The 18,826-nt window shown below is 34.3% G+C and overlaps 1 protein-coding gene across 4 annotated transcripts in view; it reads left to right on the top strand.

Annotated features, from left to right (window-relative positions):
* Window positions 1-18,826, top strand: part of ASCC3 (activating signal cointegrator 1 complex subunit 3) — a 278,562-nt gene that overhangs the window by 208,791 nt on the left and 50,945 nt on the right. For all 4 annotated transcript variants that reach the window (XM_049818318.1, XM_049818319.1, XM_049818320.1 and 1 more), the window contains 5 exons: window positions 1,498-1,640; window positions 11,486-11,623; window positions 11,729-11,849; window positions 15,365-15,497; window positions 18,093-18,218. In XM_049818318.1, coding sequence (XP_049674275.1) covers window positions 1,498-1,640; window positions 11,486-11,623; window positions 11,729-11,849; window positions 15,365-15,497; window positions 18,093-18,218 — 661 coding nt within the window. The remainder of the gene's footprint in view (window positions 1-1,497; window positions 1,641-11,485; window positions 11,624-11,728; window positions 11,850-15,364; window positions 15,498-18,092; window positions 18,219-18,826) is intronic.

Below are 18,826 nucleotides of genomic sequence, written 5' to 3'. Positions count from 1 at the left end.
GAAAGGCTTCTGTTTTCAATTTTTTATTCTTAACAAAGCTGGCAAGCAGGATAGATTTAAGAAAAACTCTCGTATTTTATTTGAACATGTTTTGTTTCGGTTACATAAGGAATATTTATTATATCAATTAAAAATAACCTCCAAAATAAATTTTGTAATGTGAACTGCTGTTGATTGTGAGGTGACATTTGTGAGGTGACTTTTTAGCTACTTTAATTAGCCTTATGACAGAAGCAAAGTATTGATTGTGGACTAGAGACCAATCTTGACAGCTCAGATTATTTACACCTCCACAAGAGCATTGTACAAAAACACTAATGAACAATAAATCTGTCTTGGGCTGTTCTGCCACACCTGTTCCTGAAGCAACAAAAATCCATTAGATGCTGGGCTTTTAAAATATATAGATATATTGGCATATATAGTTGTAAGGTATAAATACACATGAATTATCCTATTTCAATAATATCACAACTGTATAGTGTGTGTATGTGCAGGAGCACATGCTGGGTAGTGTTCATGAACTGGGGAGCAATATGTGATGGTGGATAGTATGAAGTAGTTTTCAGAAATTAACAGTGCTTAAATATAATTGCTAGAATGAGAATTACATGAGAAAACACACAAATGGATTTAAGTGATTTAGAGTATTTGAAATTCTACGTACAACTGTTTATACTTCTAGTGCTTGTTGATGTTAGAAGATCTGTACACATGTGATTTATTGAGGGCTTTTTTCCCCACTTGTTTGACGTGATATAGTCAAGGTTATATTAGCATTTCCATGGCAATACTTACTCCTGAGACCATAAAAATTTTTCTGCAACCTGAAATTTTTCAAGCATGGCCTGAGCAAGAAAATGCTTTTTTAAAAAGTAGTAAAACATAATTAGTTTAAATATATCAAACTAATTAGTAAACAACAGAAACAAAGTTCTTTTGTACCATAATGCCCACTTTCACAGCAGCTATTGAAAAGTCACTTTCTACCCTTTTTACCTTTTCTAGTTTTGGTAGATTGAAGTGATCCTTTGCAGGCAGACATGAGTTTATGCAGTCTGAGCTCTCAGAAAGCAAGTTTTGGACCTTGATGGCACTTAGCCTGAGACAACATATCCCAATAGGGTAGAAAAAAGCATAACATACTTATTAGGCTGAGAGAGAGAAATTCACAAGCTTTGATGTCTAGAAAGCTTGTCCAGGTTTTGTGGTGTTTTGGTGGGGTTTTTTCCTAACCACTTCTCTTAATTAGCTCACAGTGATCACTGAAGTAGCATGGCAAATTAACTCAGACTCAGCTAAGTGTAGTTACATGATCTTTGATTCAGAGATGGTGTATGCTCACCTCAGTTGTATCTATCTGACAGAATAGAGACCAAGTATACATACCTGTATGTCATCTGTGGAGAGGTATATCAGCTGTCTAGGTATTGCAAAGATAATCTCTAATTTTTGTCATTCAAGGGCCTAATTCTCAAATTCTTTTTTCCTCAACAGCAATTCGGAGTCATTCTCCAGCCAAGCCTGTTCTTATTTTTGTGTCGTCCAGACGTCAGACAAGGCTTACTGCCTTAGATCTGATAGCTTTCCTAGCTACTGAGGATGATCCCAAACAATGGCTGAAGATGGATGAAAGAGAGGTAGAATCATTTAACCTGCATTATTTGTGCTCTGCTTCTATTTTATTGGTTTGTTTGAAAAGAAAATACATCTGAAAGAAAAGAGTCATTTGAGGGTAGATCTTGAAACAGTTATGCATATGCTAAATTTCAATATGTGTTAAAACTGGTGTCAGCATTAAGACTATATAAGCCTCTTTGCACGATCTGAACTTTCGAACACAAACTCTTTTATCTTTGTTTTTCCTGCATATCTATTATTAATGCTACTTCCATTGTCCCAGACAACATATATCACATGGTATAAGTCTTTGATACAAAGATAAGACAAAGAATAAAAGAAAGAGGACTAGTGTTCTTCAAAGTTTACAGCTGGGAATCTGTGACATATAGATGTTGAGCTGGAATTTAATCTCTTTCAGTGTTTTAGGAGCAAAATCATCCTTCTCATGAGATAACTATGTCTAGAGGGTTATGTATATGCATATATATCTGTGTGTATATATATGTGTATGTATATACATGTGTCTATCCATCTATATTCTTATAGATATATGTATATAGATAGATGTACTGCAGAACCAACCATTTAGGAATGATTCAGTCTTGCATATCAATGAAATAAATCAATGTTAAAAAAAAAAAAAAAAAAGATAGCTTCTGCCGATATCTTTGTTATAAGAACATAAAGATTACAAAGTCAAACACTCAGATGTAAAGCAATGCTGGAGTAAAGGTTTAATTTTTTATTTTTAAAGCAATATAATCTTTAATTACATTTTGTTATATTGCTTCTCAAAAAAAATCCTTCTTTCATTTATTGCAAAACATGAATGATGGTCAAATACTAAACAATTATTCAATATTCTCTTTTATCTGCATTCTTCAAAATGTGTACTAGATTTTATTTACTGCACTCAGTTTGGCACCTGCTCTGAATACAGAATTATTTATTTCCTTCTGGACTAATGGTCCTGATTATAGTATATCATTGCCTCAGAACAATTCTTTTGATTGATATTCAGATTTCCTAGATTTTGGAAGTTAGCTTTTTCTAACAGTTGCAGGCCTTCTGCATAAGAATTTCAGTGATAATATAGGGCCAAATATAAATAAATATAAGATCCAAACTGAATACTGTATGAATACTTATATAGCAACAGTTGTATGAATAATTATATAATTGTATACTAAAAATTATATGCCAAAAAGTATAGGTTTATAGATAAGATTATTTGATTTGTTTGCTCTTTGCAAAAAAATAAAGTGTGATTTTTCCGAGATAAAGCATAACTTCTGAACCTTCCTCTTTCGGATGGATTTTAAAAGAGAAAATGGATATCTTGACTGATGAACTACTAGTACTAAAACATGTGTCAATTTAATGCTGCTTTTCTAATTGTATAACCTCTATTTAATTTTTTCTTGACCATAACAGAAACATTTCATAGCAAAATTACTACTGCATAGTAATATACTCTAGTACCTTGTTCTAGTTTACTGTAGTAATCTCACCTACAATTAGAATATGCAACATGCAGCTTGCCCTAAGTGACTTGCATTAATATGAATAGTTTCTTCATGTCCTGTGAGCCGCTACTATCCTAAAAAGAACTGTAACCAAAGCTTCTTCACTTGCTGGAGAAGGGTTTTCTATTAGGAGTCTGAATTTCATGTGTTTCAGAATAAACCTCTAAAGGTTTTGAAAAAGGAGCCAACAAGGACAAGCAGACTTTGCATTTATTAGTTTAATAACATTTGCATATGATTTGTATTTGAATTAATAAGCTGAATGTTTGGAGCATAAGATACCTACCAAGTTACTCGGTTCTGATTAGGTAAATGTAAAAGACTGAGGATTAAGTCCTAAGTTGTTATATCTTACCACTATTATGCAGAACACAATTGTGTATGAAGTACCCACAATTTCAAGTGGACATTTCTTTAGCTAATTATGGGACCAGTTTGTAGTTTTGTGTTTTAAATGAGCATGATTAGCCTGAGATACATTTGACATTCAAGCAAAGGACAAAGCTATAGTAGTGCTACATACATAGTGTATGTCCTGCTTAATTCTTTATCCATAATAATATTTTTTTTTTAATTTAAAAATTCTAAGTTCAGTTATAGTAAGGCTTGGATGAGGTGAAATGGGCAGAATTCTCTCTGTATTGCTATAGCATTTTTAAGTATTAAAAGTAGAACTAGTGAATACTTACATTATAGTAGGTATTCCCTACTTTATAGTAGGCATTCCCTGTCTTAAACACTTGCCTAAATATTTCAAGTGTTTGTCAATTCCATATGGGATAAAAATGGACCAGTTAGAAGAAATAAATTGTTGTTGCCTTTAAACAACACTTTTTGTTGCCTGTCAGTTTTCCACATTTGTTTTTTGCCAACCATTGTTCCCCTAGGGCAACTTACAGACAAATGACTTTTTGTAATTGTTAATTGTGAAGTATGTTGAGATATAAGAGATTTTTCACAAATGTGTATATACAAAGTTTACAAGCTTTATAACAGGCCTTGGCATTTTTCTTCTTTCAGCTTTATTTGTATGATACTAACTTTGGCTGACATAAGATTCCTTTGAGAACTCATTGGTTAGTTTTGTTTAATGGTGTAATTGGTTTTGCTACATGATGGCCGAATGTTAGTCTATGTTTATGTTAGCTTCCCAGTGGGTAGACTTCATAAGGCTTCTTAAATTGCTGTAAACAATGCCATCAATAATAATATCTGGAAGACTGATATTGAGGTAGACACAGATTCTTACAGTCATTAAAAGTGATTTTTCTGTTACCCTGCATGGCAGCTTTTCAGTTATTTCAGAGAGATTCAGGCCTTGTGGGGGAGACACCAGTACTGGATCTTTGTTACCTATTTATCAGCTATGCCATCAACTTAACTTCCCTGATCTTCTCTGTAGAGATTCTCCCTGCAGTGGTAGTGCCAAACCAGGCTCTCATTTGCAGCATGTGAAGGGTTCTGTTCACAAAACTCCAGACTGCTTCTCTTCACAGTACTCTCAGATAACAGGCAAATCAACCCGCATCTCTGCCACCCAGCTCCAAGTATCAAATTCAGACAATATTTCAATCAGTTATACTTCAAAGGACAAGAACTTGTATGAAGCTTCTGGAATACATATTTGTATGTATAAATGATGCACAGAAACAACCCTTCAACTGTTGCCAGCAAAGTAGACAACAGCATACCTGGATCATGGAGGAATCATAGAAGATGTTCTTTCCCTCAAAGGAGTCAGTAGTCTAGCAGGTGCAACTGAATTACAGTCAAGAAGGATTTTTGTTCCACATCCATCTACTGAAAATATATATTACAGACAGCTCCATCCAGTTTTGGAGATGGTTCTTCCTGGGTGTTTTCCTTGAATTTCATGTCTCACGTACAGTTTCCTGCTCATACCCATGTTCCGACAGTATTCAGAAAGTTGAGACAGCAGTCAGTCTTCGTAGGAGTGAACAGTACTTGATGAAACTTGCTGTTTCTAGTACTGATAAGTTTTCCAGTTCTACTGGACCTGTTGTTGCACTACAATAGTTAGATCTGTTTAATAGATTCTATCCAACTAAGTTTCAGGCTATGTGCATGCTTTTCATGAAGAAATGTCCACTCACATACCTCATGTCTAGTTTAGTCTGAGCAAGGAAGCCTCCAATGATGTTGAAATACCCTACTTACTGAGAGTTATAACTGATACTTCAAAGCTCATCCCTACCTATGCCAAATGCTATGCATAGCACGTGCAGACGTTCTTCAGGGTTTAAGCAGGACTGCCACAGTTTGCCCAAAGTAGAGTATGAGTGGGCAGTCTCTTGAAGAAGAAAGATTAGTTACCTCTCTTAGAGCCTTAGAGGTGGGGTTTTTCTTTTTCTGTAAGGCGCATTGTCCATACACATTCCAAAACGAGCTCTCTATCCCTCTTATGATTTGCAGTCCCAACACAGAGTTTGTTTTTCCCCAGAGAGTGAAGCAGCATCTGAAGCTGCCTTCCTTGCCTTTTGCAGTGGTTGCAAGGACTCTTCAGTAGACATCACTCTAAAGATCATCCTAGTTATACTTATGAGGCACAGGTGCATCATGACAGAAATGTTAATAGGCAGTGCATTTCAAAGAGAAGCCTGCCCCTGTAAATTGAGTAATTCTTAATTTCTTTTTATTGTTCATTGATGCCAATGAAAAAAGAAAACCTTATCCTTATCCTGCTTTTTTGTATAATCATGAGATGATTTTTAAATATACACTTTCTAGCTAAAATTCTAGTTGGAGCTGTCAGCCAGGACTGTCAAGTTCGAGCTTGTGACCCATTACTTATCTTGTTAAAAGGGACAACAGCTCAGATTATCCTTTTGAAAACAGACAGTGCCACCAGTTTGTGATGGTAAGCTTGGGTAAAGATCAGTTACATTGCTCTACATTAGGACTGACTAATGAGGAACAAGTTCTTCTCTTTCAGAAATTGCATCTGCATCTGTGGTGGTGGCAGATGTTGCAATCTTTTTACAACATAATTTATTAGAATCAAGTTTTCAGTTTATTTATTTTTCTCTAATGTTTTTACTGCTTTTTGTTTTTAACCTAAAACAAAAGTACAAAGTACTTTTATTGTTTATTGTTTGAAGTTAGAATGCAGTTCTCGCCAGCAAACAAGCAGGGTGTTTTCTTATTTGGGTTTGGGGAGGGGGGGGGGGGGTAAGAAATTTATTCCCTGGACAGATACTTGGATAATTTTTTTTTTATATTTACAGTGCAAGGACAGAGAAGAAATGTACCCATGTACACAGTTTTAACTTTAACCACAATGATTTTTGCATTCTGCTTTGTGCATCATTTTAACATCTGCATCTTGTTAAGACTCTTCTTTATGAAACCTCTAGAAATAACTAAAATCCTTTAGCACAAACATACCTACTGTAATATTCAATAGCATCCATACCAGGCAATAGCCAGCTTCCACTAAATTCAAGGGCACTTGAATGAAGGATGTTCACTGACTCCAAAAGAACGAATCAGGCCCATACTGATTTTGCAATTTTAGAGACATGAATGTATAAACATGTGTGCGCTAATTATGGATTTGTATATGTGTTTGTACAGTATGTGGAAATATGCATAGACAGATGCATGAAAGTGAATTACATTTTACCATATAGTTCTGTTTTGCATTGCAAAAACAAAAAAAAACACACAAAAAAAAAGGGGGGGGGGGGGGAAGGGGGAAAAAAATCCCAAGAATTGTCGCAAAGACAAAAGATTACTTTTCCTTCTCTAACCTTTAAATCAAATAACCTATTATCTCCATGTTAATGTTCTGAGGTAATGTCATGCTCTAAAACAGGAATAGAAGAATCTGGTCTGTGTCATGAATAGGTATATTGCTGTCTTTTAGATGAGATTTTTAGTGTTAAATGTATATGTTTTAATAATATATCTCAACTGTTTAAACTATATTTTGAAATGTTTCTTCAACAGTCTTATTTGAGGTGCTTTAGGCATCTTGTCTTGTGTGGGAGAGTTCTGGAGTTTAAGTCAAGTCTTCATCAAAAATAATTTTAATAAGATGACTTTTTTTTCTGCCTTAAAGATCAGGAGGGTACCCAAGAATGATTTCTAAGTGTTTCACTCATTATAGAAGTTCAACTTCCTTCTACAAGATGTTGTTTTTATGACACAAAAGTGTGTCATAAAAAATTAACATTTAGTTATAACAAGGAGATGTTTTTATTTCACTTAACATCTGTAGCAGATGTGAAATATGTAATTATTTTTGTAAAAGACTTCATAACTTTCACGATTCTTTTGTTTGGCACATCTTTCTTCTATTGGGCATTTTAGACAATTGATAAGCATTATTCAGTGGCATATGGTCTGAGTCTGACGTGCTTTGAAAAGAGTAGAGAGTACTAATAATGAGGATTCTGTGAAAATGGGAAAACCAGCACAACAGATATGCTTTGAGAAAGTATGGGTTTTTAGCATCTTGAAACAATATATCACACTCAAAGGGACAGAATTGGGCTGCACAATCTGTTAGCTCATTCTTGTCCAATCTGGTCTCCTCCTTTCTTTTGGAGCCAGCATTGTCATCAACTTGCTGAATTATACTCTGACTGGAATGTATTTCAGGCACAGGGTAATGTATCTACTTAAATGGAATCCTATCTTTCTACAAAAGCTTTTTAAGTATAATAAATTTAAAATATAAAAAAGTTCTATTAGCTTAAAGTAAATGGTTCAACAGTTTACATATGTGCAGGAACAAAGAAAATGACTACTTACTAGTTTCAGAAAAATCTAGCTTGTTCAGAGATTAAAATATATAAGGTAGAAATAAACTTTATTTTTTATAATAAATATTCTGCAAAGCTACTAGAGTCCCAGATTGGTTTTCAAAGGTTTTTTTTATTAAAGGTGGATTCCTAATCAAGCTAATGTTAGGAAAGCATAGGAGATATTTTTGTTTGTTCATCAAAAAATCTCTGAAGGATAGCAAAACCTTTTCTGAATGGGCCCAATCCTGCCTGTCTTGGAGTCCAGGGAAAAAAATCCCTCCTTGCATTAAGTTCCCTGCATCAGTGTTGTATGGGGTTTTTTATGTCAGTGCCATGTATATTTCCTTATACTATTTTTAATACACTTTTTCTGCTCTTAAGATAAAATATATTTTTTTTACCCTTTTATGAGTTAACATTACAGTTGTTTTCAGAAAGATAAATAGTAATGAAGTTATAACAATGCAGAAACATTAGATTTGCTTTATAGTCACAATGCTGTGTGTGTTTCTGGTTAATGAACCTATTAATTGTGCCATTATTTCTTAATAGAAAGTGATAATATTCTTACACTACACTGACATAAGAGAGTTATATTTTTAAATAAATTGTCATGAGAATTTTAAGCCTTGGATTGTGCCTATGAGTAAAATAGTTATGTTTATTACATTGATTTATGTGAAAGTAAGGGGTCAGCTAAAAATGACTAGGATTCCCTGCTGCTAAAATGACAGGATAGTAGTACATGCGCCAGCTCTCCTGCTAAGGGTTCTTTAGTTTTCCTGTGGTAAATTACACTGCTTTGCAGGTATGACTAACAGCACCACAGGCCACTGCTGTAATACAAGTCAGACAGAAAAAAAAATAACCACTACTGATTGTAAAAGCAAGAAGAACATCTTTGAATAAATTCCCACCAGTGTGAATTTAGGATGTTTTATGCTGGCAAGTACATGGCAAAAAGGTTTAGCTCAAGTTCCGTACTGAAAATAACTAACACTGTAAAACTGTGTGCTGAAGGAGCAGTCTAATCGCTATAGACTAATCCAAATCAGCTAATTTGATCCCTGTACTGTTCTAGAGGAAAAGGGAGTTTAGATTCATTATTTTCCCAATACCAAATTCTGCTCATGTGAGTAATGAAACAAATGTCATTGGAACTGGCTTGTTCCCTTACAATAAAGATATAATGATCATAAGGTGATGATTCTTGTTGGGGAGGAGAAAAATTAATTCAGCAATGTAGTATCTTTTGTCAATTTTTGAATGCAGAAATTGAGTAAAATATAAATGCATTAATTTTTTCATTTATTTTTCTGATATTTACCAGTGTTGTTTTCTACTTTTTAATCTTAATTCCCTGACAAATGTATACATATAACTATTATTTCTCAAAGTGTCTATCTAAGGACAAGGAGCCTGTGCAGTGCTAGTACAACTTCATAAATCCATAGCACAAAAAGCATTAATAGGTTCAAAAATATATTTAGTAATGTATGTTGATGGTCATAATTGTAGAGAAAACGGTATACAGGTTCTCATTTTATCGGGCTTTTTTTGTCTTAGAAGAAAAAAATCTTTAAGATGGGTCATAATTCATGTTGTCTACACTGCAGTCACATGTCTACATGTTGACTAGAGAAATCAAAGGTTTGCTGATTGTATCTAGATAGACAAACTTTATCCTTTTACATATCCTCCTTTCATTCAGTCCTTTACTCTCTTCTACTTATCTACCCCTCTTCTTGTTTCCCTTTCCTAAATAGACTTATCCCCTCTTCACTTCTCAGTGTATTGGGTTTTTCTTTCTGCTTCCTTTCCTTTCAGTGTTTGATAGTCCCTTTCACTCTTTCCTTCTGTAAGCATCCTTTTCTTTTATACATGCCAGCTCAGTTTGTACAACAAACCTTCCATGTCTCATAGGAAACTCCCAGGAACATCCAGGCAACTGCACTGTGAGGGAAAATAAACTTTAGGAGCTTCCACTGACAGATGAAATTGATTGGACCAAGCCAAAACTTGAACAATATTTTTCTAAATTGGGTTCTCTGGTACTTTCATCAGTTCTGGTTCTGTTAGTCAATACTATTTCAACGAATAGACTTTTTAAAATGCTTTGTAATTTGCTCTTCTGACAAAATTGATTGATTTACAAAATCTATGTTGTTTGGGGTTTTTTAAATCCTGAATATGGACTATTACATTCACTGACTTTTTTGTGCCTTTTAAGGTTTTTTTTTTTATAATAGTAGTGACATATGTTACTTGGGTTTAGATATGTGAATAATTTTATTAACATTAAGGTCTGAGAATTATAAAACCCAGGAAATGTTTAGAGGTTACCATTCTGAACATCAGAAGCGCAACACCTCAGAGTCCTAAGTAAAAATGAAGATATCACTGCAGTCATGCAGGTATCATATCTCAGTAGTTTGAGATACCCAGTCCAAGATGAGACTGAATACTCGGTCAAATTCTTCAGTTACCCTGAGTAATTTGTTCTGCGCTACTATTTTTTCTCTAACCTTGACTATACCTTCTAGGTTAACCATGAATGATGCTGCCCATAAGTATGCAATATCATCATGCCACTGCTGGTGGCACCAGGAAACCACTAATAAGAGATGAGGTTTGAAAGTTCCTGGCTATAATTATATTAAAATCATATAAATGGCCTTAGAAATAAAACAACAGAAGGAATATTGAGAGGTAAAATCACTAAACAAGACAGAAGTTGTAAAGCTCTTGTTCATTGTTAGCGAGGGGCTATTCACAGAGGTTGTCTACAGAAACAAATGAACTTATTATGGAATTTACTACTTGAAAACATAGGCAAGAAATATAGTTTAAATGGTAGTAGTTAAAATGTTTCCAAGTAGTCATTGACATGAGATTTGAAAAAAAATGGTAATAGTAATCAAAAATAGCCTTTTGTCTGGACTTCTAAAAGTTTTAAATTAAGGCACTTATTGTATGTTGGGTTTCACTACAGGGTTTGAGTCTATTAATTACAAACAAAAAAAATCAAATTAATTTGCATTTCAGCATGTGAAGAGGAAGCTTTTTTGATGAATAACAATTGTGGAATTATCAAACTGAAGAACTGTTTCTGTCTTTTCATAGGCATTAGAGAGCGCCAAATTTATTTTTCATTACTGTTACCATGTTACTGGTTGCAGGGATTTGCTATGTTTTTATACCAGTTCTAACCCCTTTGATACTAGGGATTGTATTAAACAAACACAGAGCAGAATGCACAGCATTTGCCAGACCTGTCAAGATATTTTCAGCATTTTCATTTCCTTATCTGCGCTATTTAATGTGTCAATAAAGTCATATGCATTTTGTATTCCCCCCCATCATTAATATAGTATTTGATTTATTTTTTTTTAGACTAAAACCAGACTGTTCAGAGACTGAAGACTGTGTTTTCCTGTTTGTGTAAACAGCATTGAGCAAATTATCCTTGCTATAAAAAAAAAAAAAAACAAAAACAAGATAACAACCTGGAAAGTTTAAAATTTCTGAGTAATCTGCTTTCAAACATGACTATTCTTTCTGTTACAGATGAATGACATCATAGTGACAGTTAGAGATTCAAATCTGAAGCTGACACTTGCTTTTGGAATAGGCATGCACCATGCAGGTCTGCATGAAAGAGACAGGAAAACTGTGGAAGAATTGTTTGTGAACTGCAAAATCCAGGTACATTTATTTATTCTTTGAATCCTGCTGTAATGAGTTTTACATGGAATTTTAAAAGTTGGCTTTTTGTTACATATACCTCATTAATCTTTCTTTCTGTTTCAGGTTCTTATTGCCACAAGCACATTAGCTTGGGGTGTAAATTTTCCAGCTCATTTAGTAATTGTTAAAGGAACAGAATACTATGATGGAAAAACAAGGCGTTATGTGGATTATCCCATTACAGGTACTCACAGAAATTATGGAAATGCTCATATGCTGAAATGTATTTCAAGCATATGCAAGTGATCTGAATTATTTAGTAACTGATCACTGAAAATACCTAATTTGGGTAGAGACTAGGAGTGCTGAGAAAAGGTTTTCTTTGTTTAGTGCAAGTTGTAAGAGAACTCTTAAGATTTTATATGATAAATAATGAAAATGTTTCTGTTTTGCAAATCATTTTTCATGCTAAATTCCTTTAATGTATATCATCCAAAATAGACATTAAACAATTAAAGGTACACTATAAAGTCATATTTAGCTACCTAGTTAAGTGTATAAAAGGAAGTTTTCATGCATGCAAATTTTTTTTTTTTTTTCATTTTTGAAACCTTTTTTAAATAGAAACAGATTTTTAACAGTAAACGTATCCATGGTTTGAAATGCAGCAGTTGAATCACATATGTATGAGAACATAAAATTTATACAGTCACTTGACAGTAAACGGAAAACGTTAACTAGTCTAGTATCTTCAGTGATGTAAGTGATTCTTCAAGTAAGTGATACTTCAGAAATAAGCAGCTAAATTAAATATTTGAATTTCTGGTTTGATATAGACTTTTATTGCTTTCTGGCTCCAGTAAACTCCACTTTTCATAAACTATTCTGCAGTGTTTTCAACAAGCTTAAGAAAGTGAACCGTGGAAGAACTTCTTTGAGAGTTCAGACAGGGAGAATATTTGTCTGGATGGTACTAAGCTTGAAGAATGAGGACAAGCTAAATTTATTCCAGGTTTCCTGTTCTGTTTTCCCGTTCTCTTTTCACAAAAGAAAGTTTATTATTAAATAATCCTGTACTACGCCAGAGATGTGTATACCTAAGAACAATCTAAACATAATGTAAATAGAGGTCTTGCATCTTTTTAACCATGCACTTTCTTTTCATCAAGAGAAGCTTACTAATGAAAAAAAGCTCAAACTGAAAATACTACAGGGGTTACTCCTCCAAGTAACCCATCATAGAGCTTAATTTAGTGGTTAGTGCTCTGCAGGAAACTTGGGATCAATTTCCAGACCAACTCTCTTGTTCAAAGATTCTGGTATGACCTGGGAGCTTAGTCATGCACACTTGCATTTTGTGACAGACTTTGGCTGATGTAAATTTAGTACAGAGTACTTCCCTGCAGAGAAGTAGTATCTCGCTCGTCCCAAGTGGAAGAATAGTGACAACTGACTTAATTACTGAATGGGGAAAAGTGGTGAAGAAAGAAACGAAGTGAAGTTTTAAATTTTATGTTGAATCTGTGGGACTGTCAGAGATCAGTAATAGAGAAAATAATATATTCAAAAGAAATCAGAAACTCAATGAGCATTTAAGACCTAGTATGCAGTTTTAGAAATCTGTTGTACAAGTACTCACAAAGGCTTTAGGGAATGCTTATGCTTTCACTCTTTATTGCCTTTTTGAATTCAGGCAACTTGGACATTGGGGGTTGTTCAATTCTTGAATTTTCAATACGACTTCGGAGCGATGGCGGGGGGAGAATACCACCATCTGTGATGGAAGCATTTAGATTTTGTTGTCTGCACAGCAACAGAAAATGCAGATTCCTTACTTTATGAAGAAACATGTGGTGTGGTTTGCTTAGAGTACTTTTATTTTTAACCTTCTAGAGAATATTTATGCATCTGGAAGTTCTGTGGATAGGTAGTACAGTTTTGCAGCAGCAATAAAATGAAAATGTAATTCATTTCCTTCTGAAATACTTCCAAAATTTCACAATACTGTCTTTACTGCTGCCCTCAAGTTACGCCTTCACTGTTCCATCATTTTATAACTTGGTTTCTCCCTGCTGAAGTTACCTTTCTGTGTCAGGGATGCATTTGGCTCCAAGGAAGCAGCTGAGGGCTGACTGAATCATTCTGGAGTGTTCAGTAATTTCAAAATAAGTAAAAATACTTCTTTGAGTGAAGTCAGAGGTTTGGGGGAGGGCCTTTTCTCAGTTACCAGACATTTAGTCAGCCAGTTGGATCATATTTAACATTTCAGAAGTTTAGTCCAGTGATTAAAAGCAGCCAAGCAACATATAGTCAGTAAAGAAAATATTGAGTTTGGATAATTACGTAGTGGATATTGGCAAAAATCATTTCCTGAAGCTTTTTGGTAAATCCATTTCCTGTATGGTATTATGCACAATTTAATTTACCACATTAGACTAGCAAGAAGTTGTTTTATCACCCTCCTGTACACATACCTATTCAGAAACATAATTTTCAAATTAGTTTCATTTTACATTTTTATGTCACTCAAATTAACAAAAGGAATAAACTGATTTAAAAAAACACTGCTCTCTATATAGCTCATGGTTACACAAGTGAAAATGTATTACTAAAAGCTGTTTATCATCATTGGGCTGTTTCTCCTATCATGGTCCATTGCTGTATCCCTTTCTACACCCTCTGGCTTTTCCTTCCCAACTGACCATTGGGCCAAAACCTTATTGATTCTGAAGTCAAATAAATCACTTTTCAAAATGCCAGGTACTGCAAGCCACATGTTGTGCAGGTATGATAGAGCTCATAGAGAATACACAAAACATAAAAAGTTTTAAAATAAAGATTTAAAACTTAGTTATTAATTGGTTTCCATTGTTTCTTCAAAGTTAAATAGCAGCTGGAGGCACCAAAAAGGAATCAGAGCTCTGTAGAACAAGACACAAAACAACCTATACAGATACACTTCTCAGATTATGAGAAGACACAAACACATAAATGATAAGCATACTTACCTTGGTGGCTGGGTTGTAAGTTGAGCGTTTACACAAAACTGTCAACTAGTATTTTCAGTGTTTATAGAGATCATTAACTAGTATTTGCAAGTAAGGATGTGTAGGCAGAGTAGTAGAGGTAAGCTTTAACTGTGACTGCTTTTAAATTTGTATATTGTGATCTGAAATAGAGACAACATATGATACAAAACCATCTATACTCCAGTGCTAATAACTAATATAACTTGTCCTGAAGTTTGAGTGGTAAGGGTCGTAGCTGTCAGTAATTAGAATTTGCCTTTACCATTTTATCTCTAAAATATTTGAAGCCTAGGAAATAATATATAGCAGAAAAGCTTATACAAGGAATTTTTATTATTGTGAATTCAAATACTTGAGAATTAGGAAATAATAGACAGTTGCCATTGTAGACTTCGTAAGTTCTCTTACTCATCATCTTTAATTGCATATGATCAAACGAGGGATGGAAATGGAATGGAAGGAGAGTAGAGGAAATTTATATTAGATGCAATCTTGTATTCTATTGCAGTGGGTGGTCTTCAAGTATGCAGGAAGATAGTCTCCGCCAGGAAGAAGTTCATCGTAAATTTAACTGGGATGGAAAAAAAAAATTAGATGTGTCAAAATCAATAGGGCATACAAGGCCAAAGAAATCCAAAAACCCTGTATTCCACATTATACAGATGTAAATACATTTATTTATACATTCAAATAAATACATTTGTTTTATGCATTATTGTCTCTTTGGCAGATGTACTTCAGATGATGGGACGTGCTGGCAGACCACAGTTTGATGACCAAGGAAAAGCTGTAATTCTAGTTCATGATATTAAGAAAGACTTCTACAAAAAGTTCCTTTATGAACCTTTCCCAGTGGAATCAAGGTAAAGAAAGGATTCAGAAAAGCTGATCAAACTATAAACAACACTACAAATGAGACATAGAGAAAAGTGAAACAAAATTCCTGTGCCAAATATCCCCTAAATAATGGGGTCCTAGAGGAAAATAATTTTCTGAAAAACATTATCCATCTTTATACAGAAAAATCCTTTCTTCCATGAGTTTTGAAGCACTGTTGAGCTCTTTAGTCCATTTCCAGATAATACTACAGATGCTTCTAGGTTCTGAGTGTTGTCACAGACATTTGAATGAGAGCATAAACTGTTCTGCAAGGCCAGTGTGTAGGGCAACTACACATGATCCTCAGAACTCTCTCTGAAATTCTGTGACAAATTCTTGATAGGAAGAAAAATAGCTTTATTCTAGCACTTTTTACCTAGAATACTTCTACCATTGTAGATACCACATTATTCAAAATCTTACAGGTTCAGAAAGAAATCTGCCCGGTGGAAACTATTATTAATATACTTTCAACACATCCACTTCAAAATTGCAATATTTTTGTCACAAATGTAGAAACACCACCTTTTGCAGCCTCTCTGAGGAACTTAGTCGATACGAAGTTTGCTGTCCAGCAGAATGTCACTTATGCCTTGGTTTTGATATTTATAATACACTTAGTTGTTCAACAAGAAGCAGAACTAGTTACATCAATCTCCTGTAGATGCATGCATGTTTGATGGAGGAATTCTCAGACATCTAATAAAGCATAAGCATTACTGAAAGCTTTTCTTAGTGATGAAGAATTCACAGTATTGGTCTCCTGAGGAAACTTCATCTCTCAACGTAAGTGATAATGGGACCTCTATCTGATCAGGAAATTTGTAGGAGCTTGAGAATGCTATCCACCTGTGAAATGTAGTCGAAATGGGCTAGTGTATTTGAAGGTTAATTTCTGTGGTACACAGACAGACATATAATTTTTGCAAACAAAGAATGTGGAGACATGCACTTCATTTCCTTAGGAAACCACACTTTTCTTAACATATAAATTGCACTTAGCACAAAAGGTTAGGAGTTGAACTTCTTCAGAATGATAGCTAATAAGTCAAAAGAGCAGTGCAATTAAAATGTTCATAATATATCCAGACTGTATGGCACTAGCATAAACTAGGAAATCTCTCTATTCATTGGTAAGTGGTATTTCTAAATAAAGAAATCATACCTTTAATATAACAGTAGTAATCACACCTTGTTCCTGTTTGGAATACTATAAATATTCTACGTTTCTAGTAGGTCATTTTGTGTGTAGATATATTTACTTTGTAGTTTGATGTATTCCATCTTTTACTACAAACAAAAAATACTTGATAAGTTTTCAGATGAAGACTCACATACTACTAGCAGTCTCATGAAGTTCTATGTAGGTTGTGAACCGTTTAACTTAGAGTTGTCTCAATCTCTTTTGTGATCAAGTATTTGAAGAAAGAAACTGTTTGGGGTCTTTTGGAGGGTTTTTAGTTTTAGAGTGCTTTCCCATCTGTTCTACCAAAGAGCAGATTTATCAGTTTTGTGTAGTATTTCCAATTTGTAACATTAAACTTCATATTTTTTTAATTAAAGTTTTTTCTAAAAGCCATCATCTATGTATTAGTTGTAAGACTTGACTACACAACTCGTCTGACAGGCCTTGTGCTCTCACTGATCGTGGGTCTGAAATATAGCACATTACAAGCAAAAGAGAAAGCACTCTATTATGGAATAGCTATTGAATCATCTGTCCAGTTTCTGTTGGACAATCTGGGTAGAACATCTGTAGTTTTAACCTTCAGAAGCATGCGATCAGTGGTATAGAGCAGTAAAACAGCTACTCATACCAAAATATTCTTTACTTTTAGCAGTAGGGAAATAACAGTAGGAAAAGAAAAAAAATTATAAAATAAGAAAAATTATGTTGATCCTTAAGGATATTCGCCATTCCCTGACCGAACTTTAGCCAGGCATGATCTTATTAGATACCCTAATGGAGGTCTTTGTTCCATTTAATGACACTAAACAGTATTTTACATTGTAAGAATCATTTTAAACGGCTTTTGTTCTTCTGTGTTTCTGAGTTGAAATCTTTCTGGGTAGAAGTAGCTGGGGGTTTTTTTGTTTGGTTTTTTTTTACATTGGATGAAGATGAGGCAAAATGTGGGGGAAGCAGTTTTGATGTAATTTTAATAGCCCTCAAGTATTTGTCAAGTATTAGCTAAGCTATTGCCACTGTTTCATTTCCTGTTTGTCTTTCCATATGATACTCTATTGGATTAAACCAGCATGATCATATGGTCAACATACAGCATTCAGAAGTTCCCACTGAGTAGCTCCATCTGAATAGATTCCACGAATGACTTCAACTTGTGTATTCTTGGTCCAATCAAAAAATAATTTGAGCTTCATTCCACTATCATGTAAAGAAGGTTACTGACCTTGCAATTATATTCCCCCTTCTTCCCCTCTTCTCTTTTACCGGAAGATAAATATATAATATTTTCAGATTAAAAGTAATAAACCTTTTAATGCACAACTCTACAAAATATATTACCTGTCTTTGTGATTGTAAAGTCAGCTAAGTCCTCTTGTTTCCTGTTCTTCAGCTTGTTAGAGGTGCTGGCTGACCACTTGAATGCTGAAATTGCTGCTGGAACTATTACATCTAAGCAGGATGCAATGGATTATATCACCTGGACTTATTTCTTCCGTCGACTTATAATGAACCCAACGTGAGTATAAAACACAAATGCAATTTAATCTAAAGGTAACTTCAGGGTAGAGTTGATCCAAAGGTGATCTTGCTGCTGTTGGAGCCTAGAATACTTAGCAGTCTCCAACGTAGGAGCATTACTGGCCCACACATGGAATAAAATTTGTGTGCACATTTTTTTAATATTTTTTTCTCCAAATATAAATGTATTTCTTAGCAGATAACTTTACAATTTAGTGACAAATATAAAATAGCATAAGAGGACTACATCAGCATCCCTAAAATATCACATTCCTATAGGTACTGTATTTATAATGTGTTAACTTTTTTTTTTATCTCCCACATCGATATGTTCTGCGCAGTTTTCTATAGAAAATCTATTAAGACCTGGATTTTCCTAATAAATGAGAGAATAGCTATCAGCTGTTTCTCTGTGAAGTTTACTTTCATTAGGGTATGCTGATGAAACCACGTGTGCAATATTTTCAGTGATTGTTATCCTCCTTAGCTCCAGCTGGTATGCAGATTATTCTGAGCTGTTCCAGCAATGTAGCCTGCCTTTGCCACAACATTGTTTTGGGTAAATGGTATGTTACCTATCATGTGATCATTCACCCACCAGACTAA

Source organism: Accipiter gentilis, chromosome 15 (assembly GCF_929443795.1).
Source record: "Accipiter gentilis chromosome 15, bAccGen1.1, whole genome shotgun sequence".
NCBI lineage: Eukaryota > Metazoa > Chordata > Aves > Accipitriformes > Accipitridae > Astur > Astur gentilis.
Note: the sequence above shows the minus strand (reverse complement) of the source record. Positions and strands in the feature narration are given on the sequence as shown.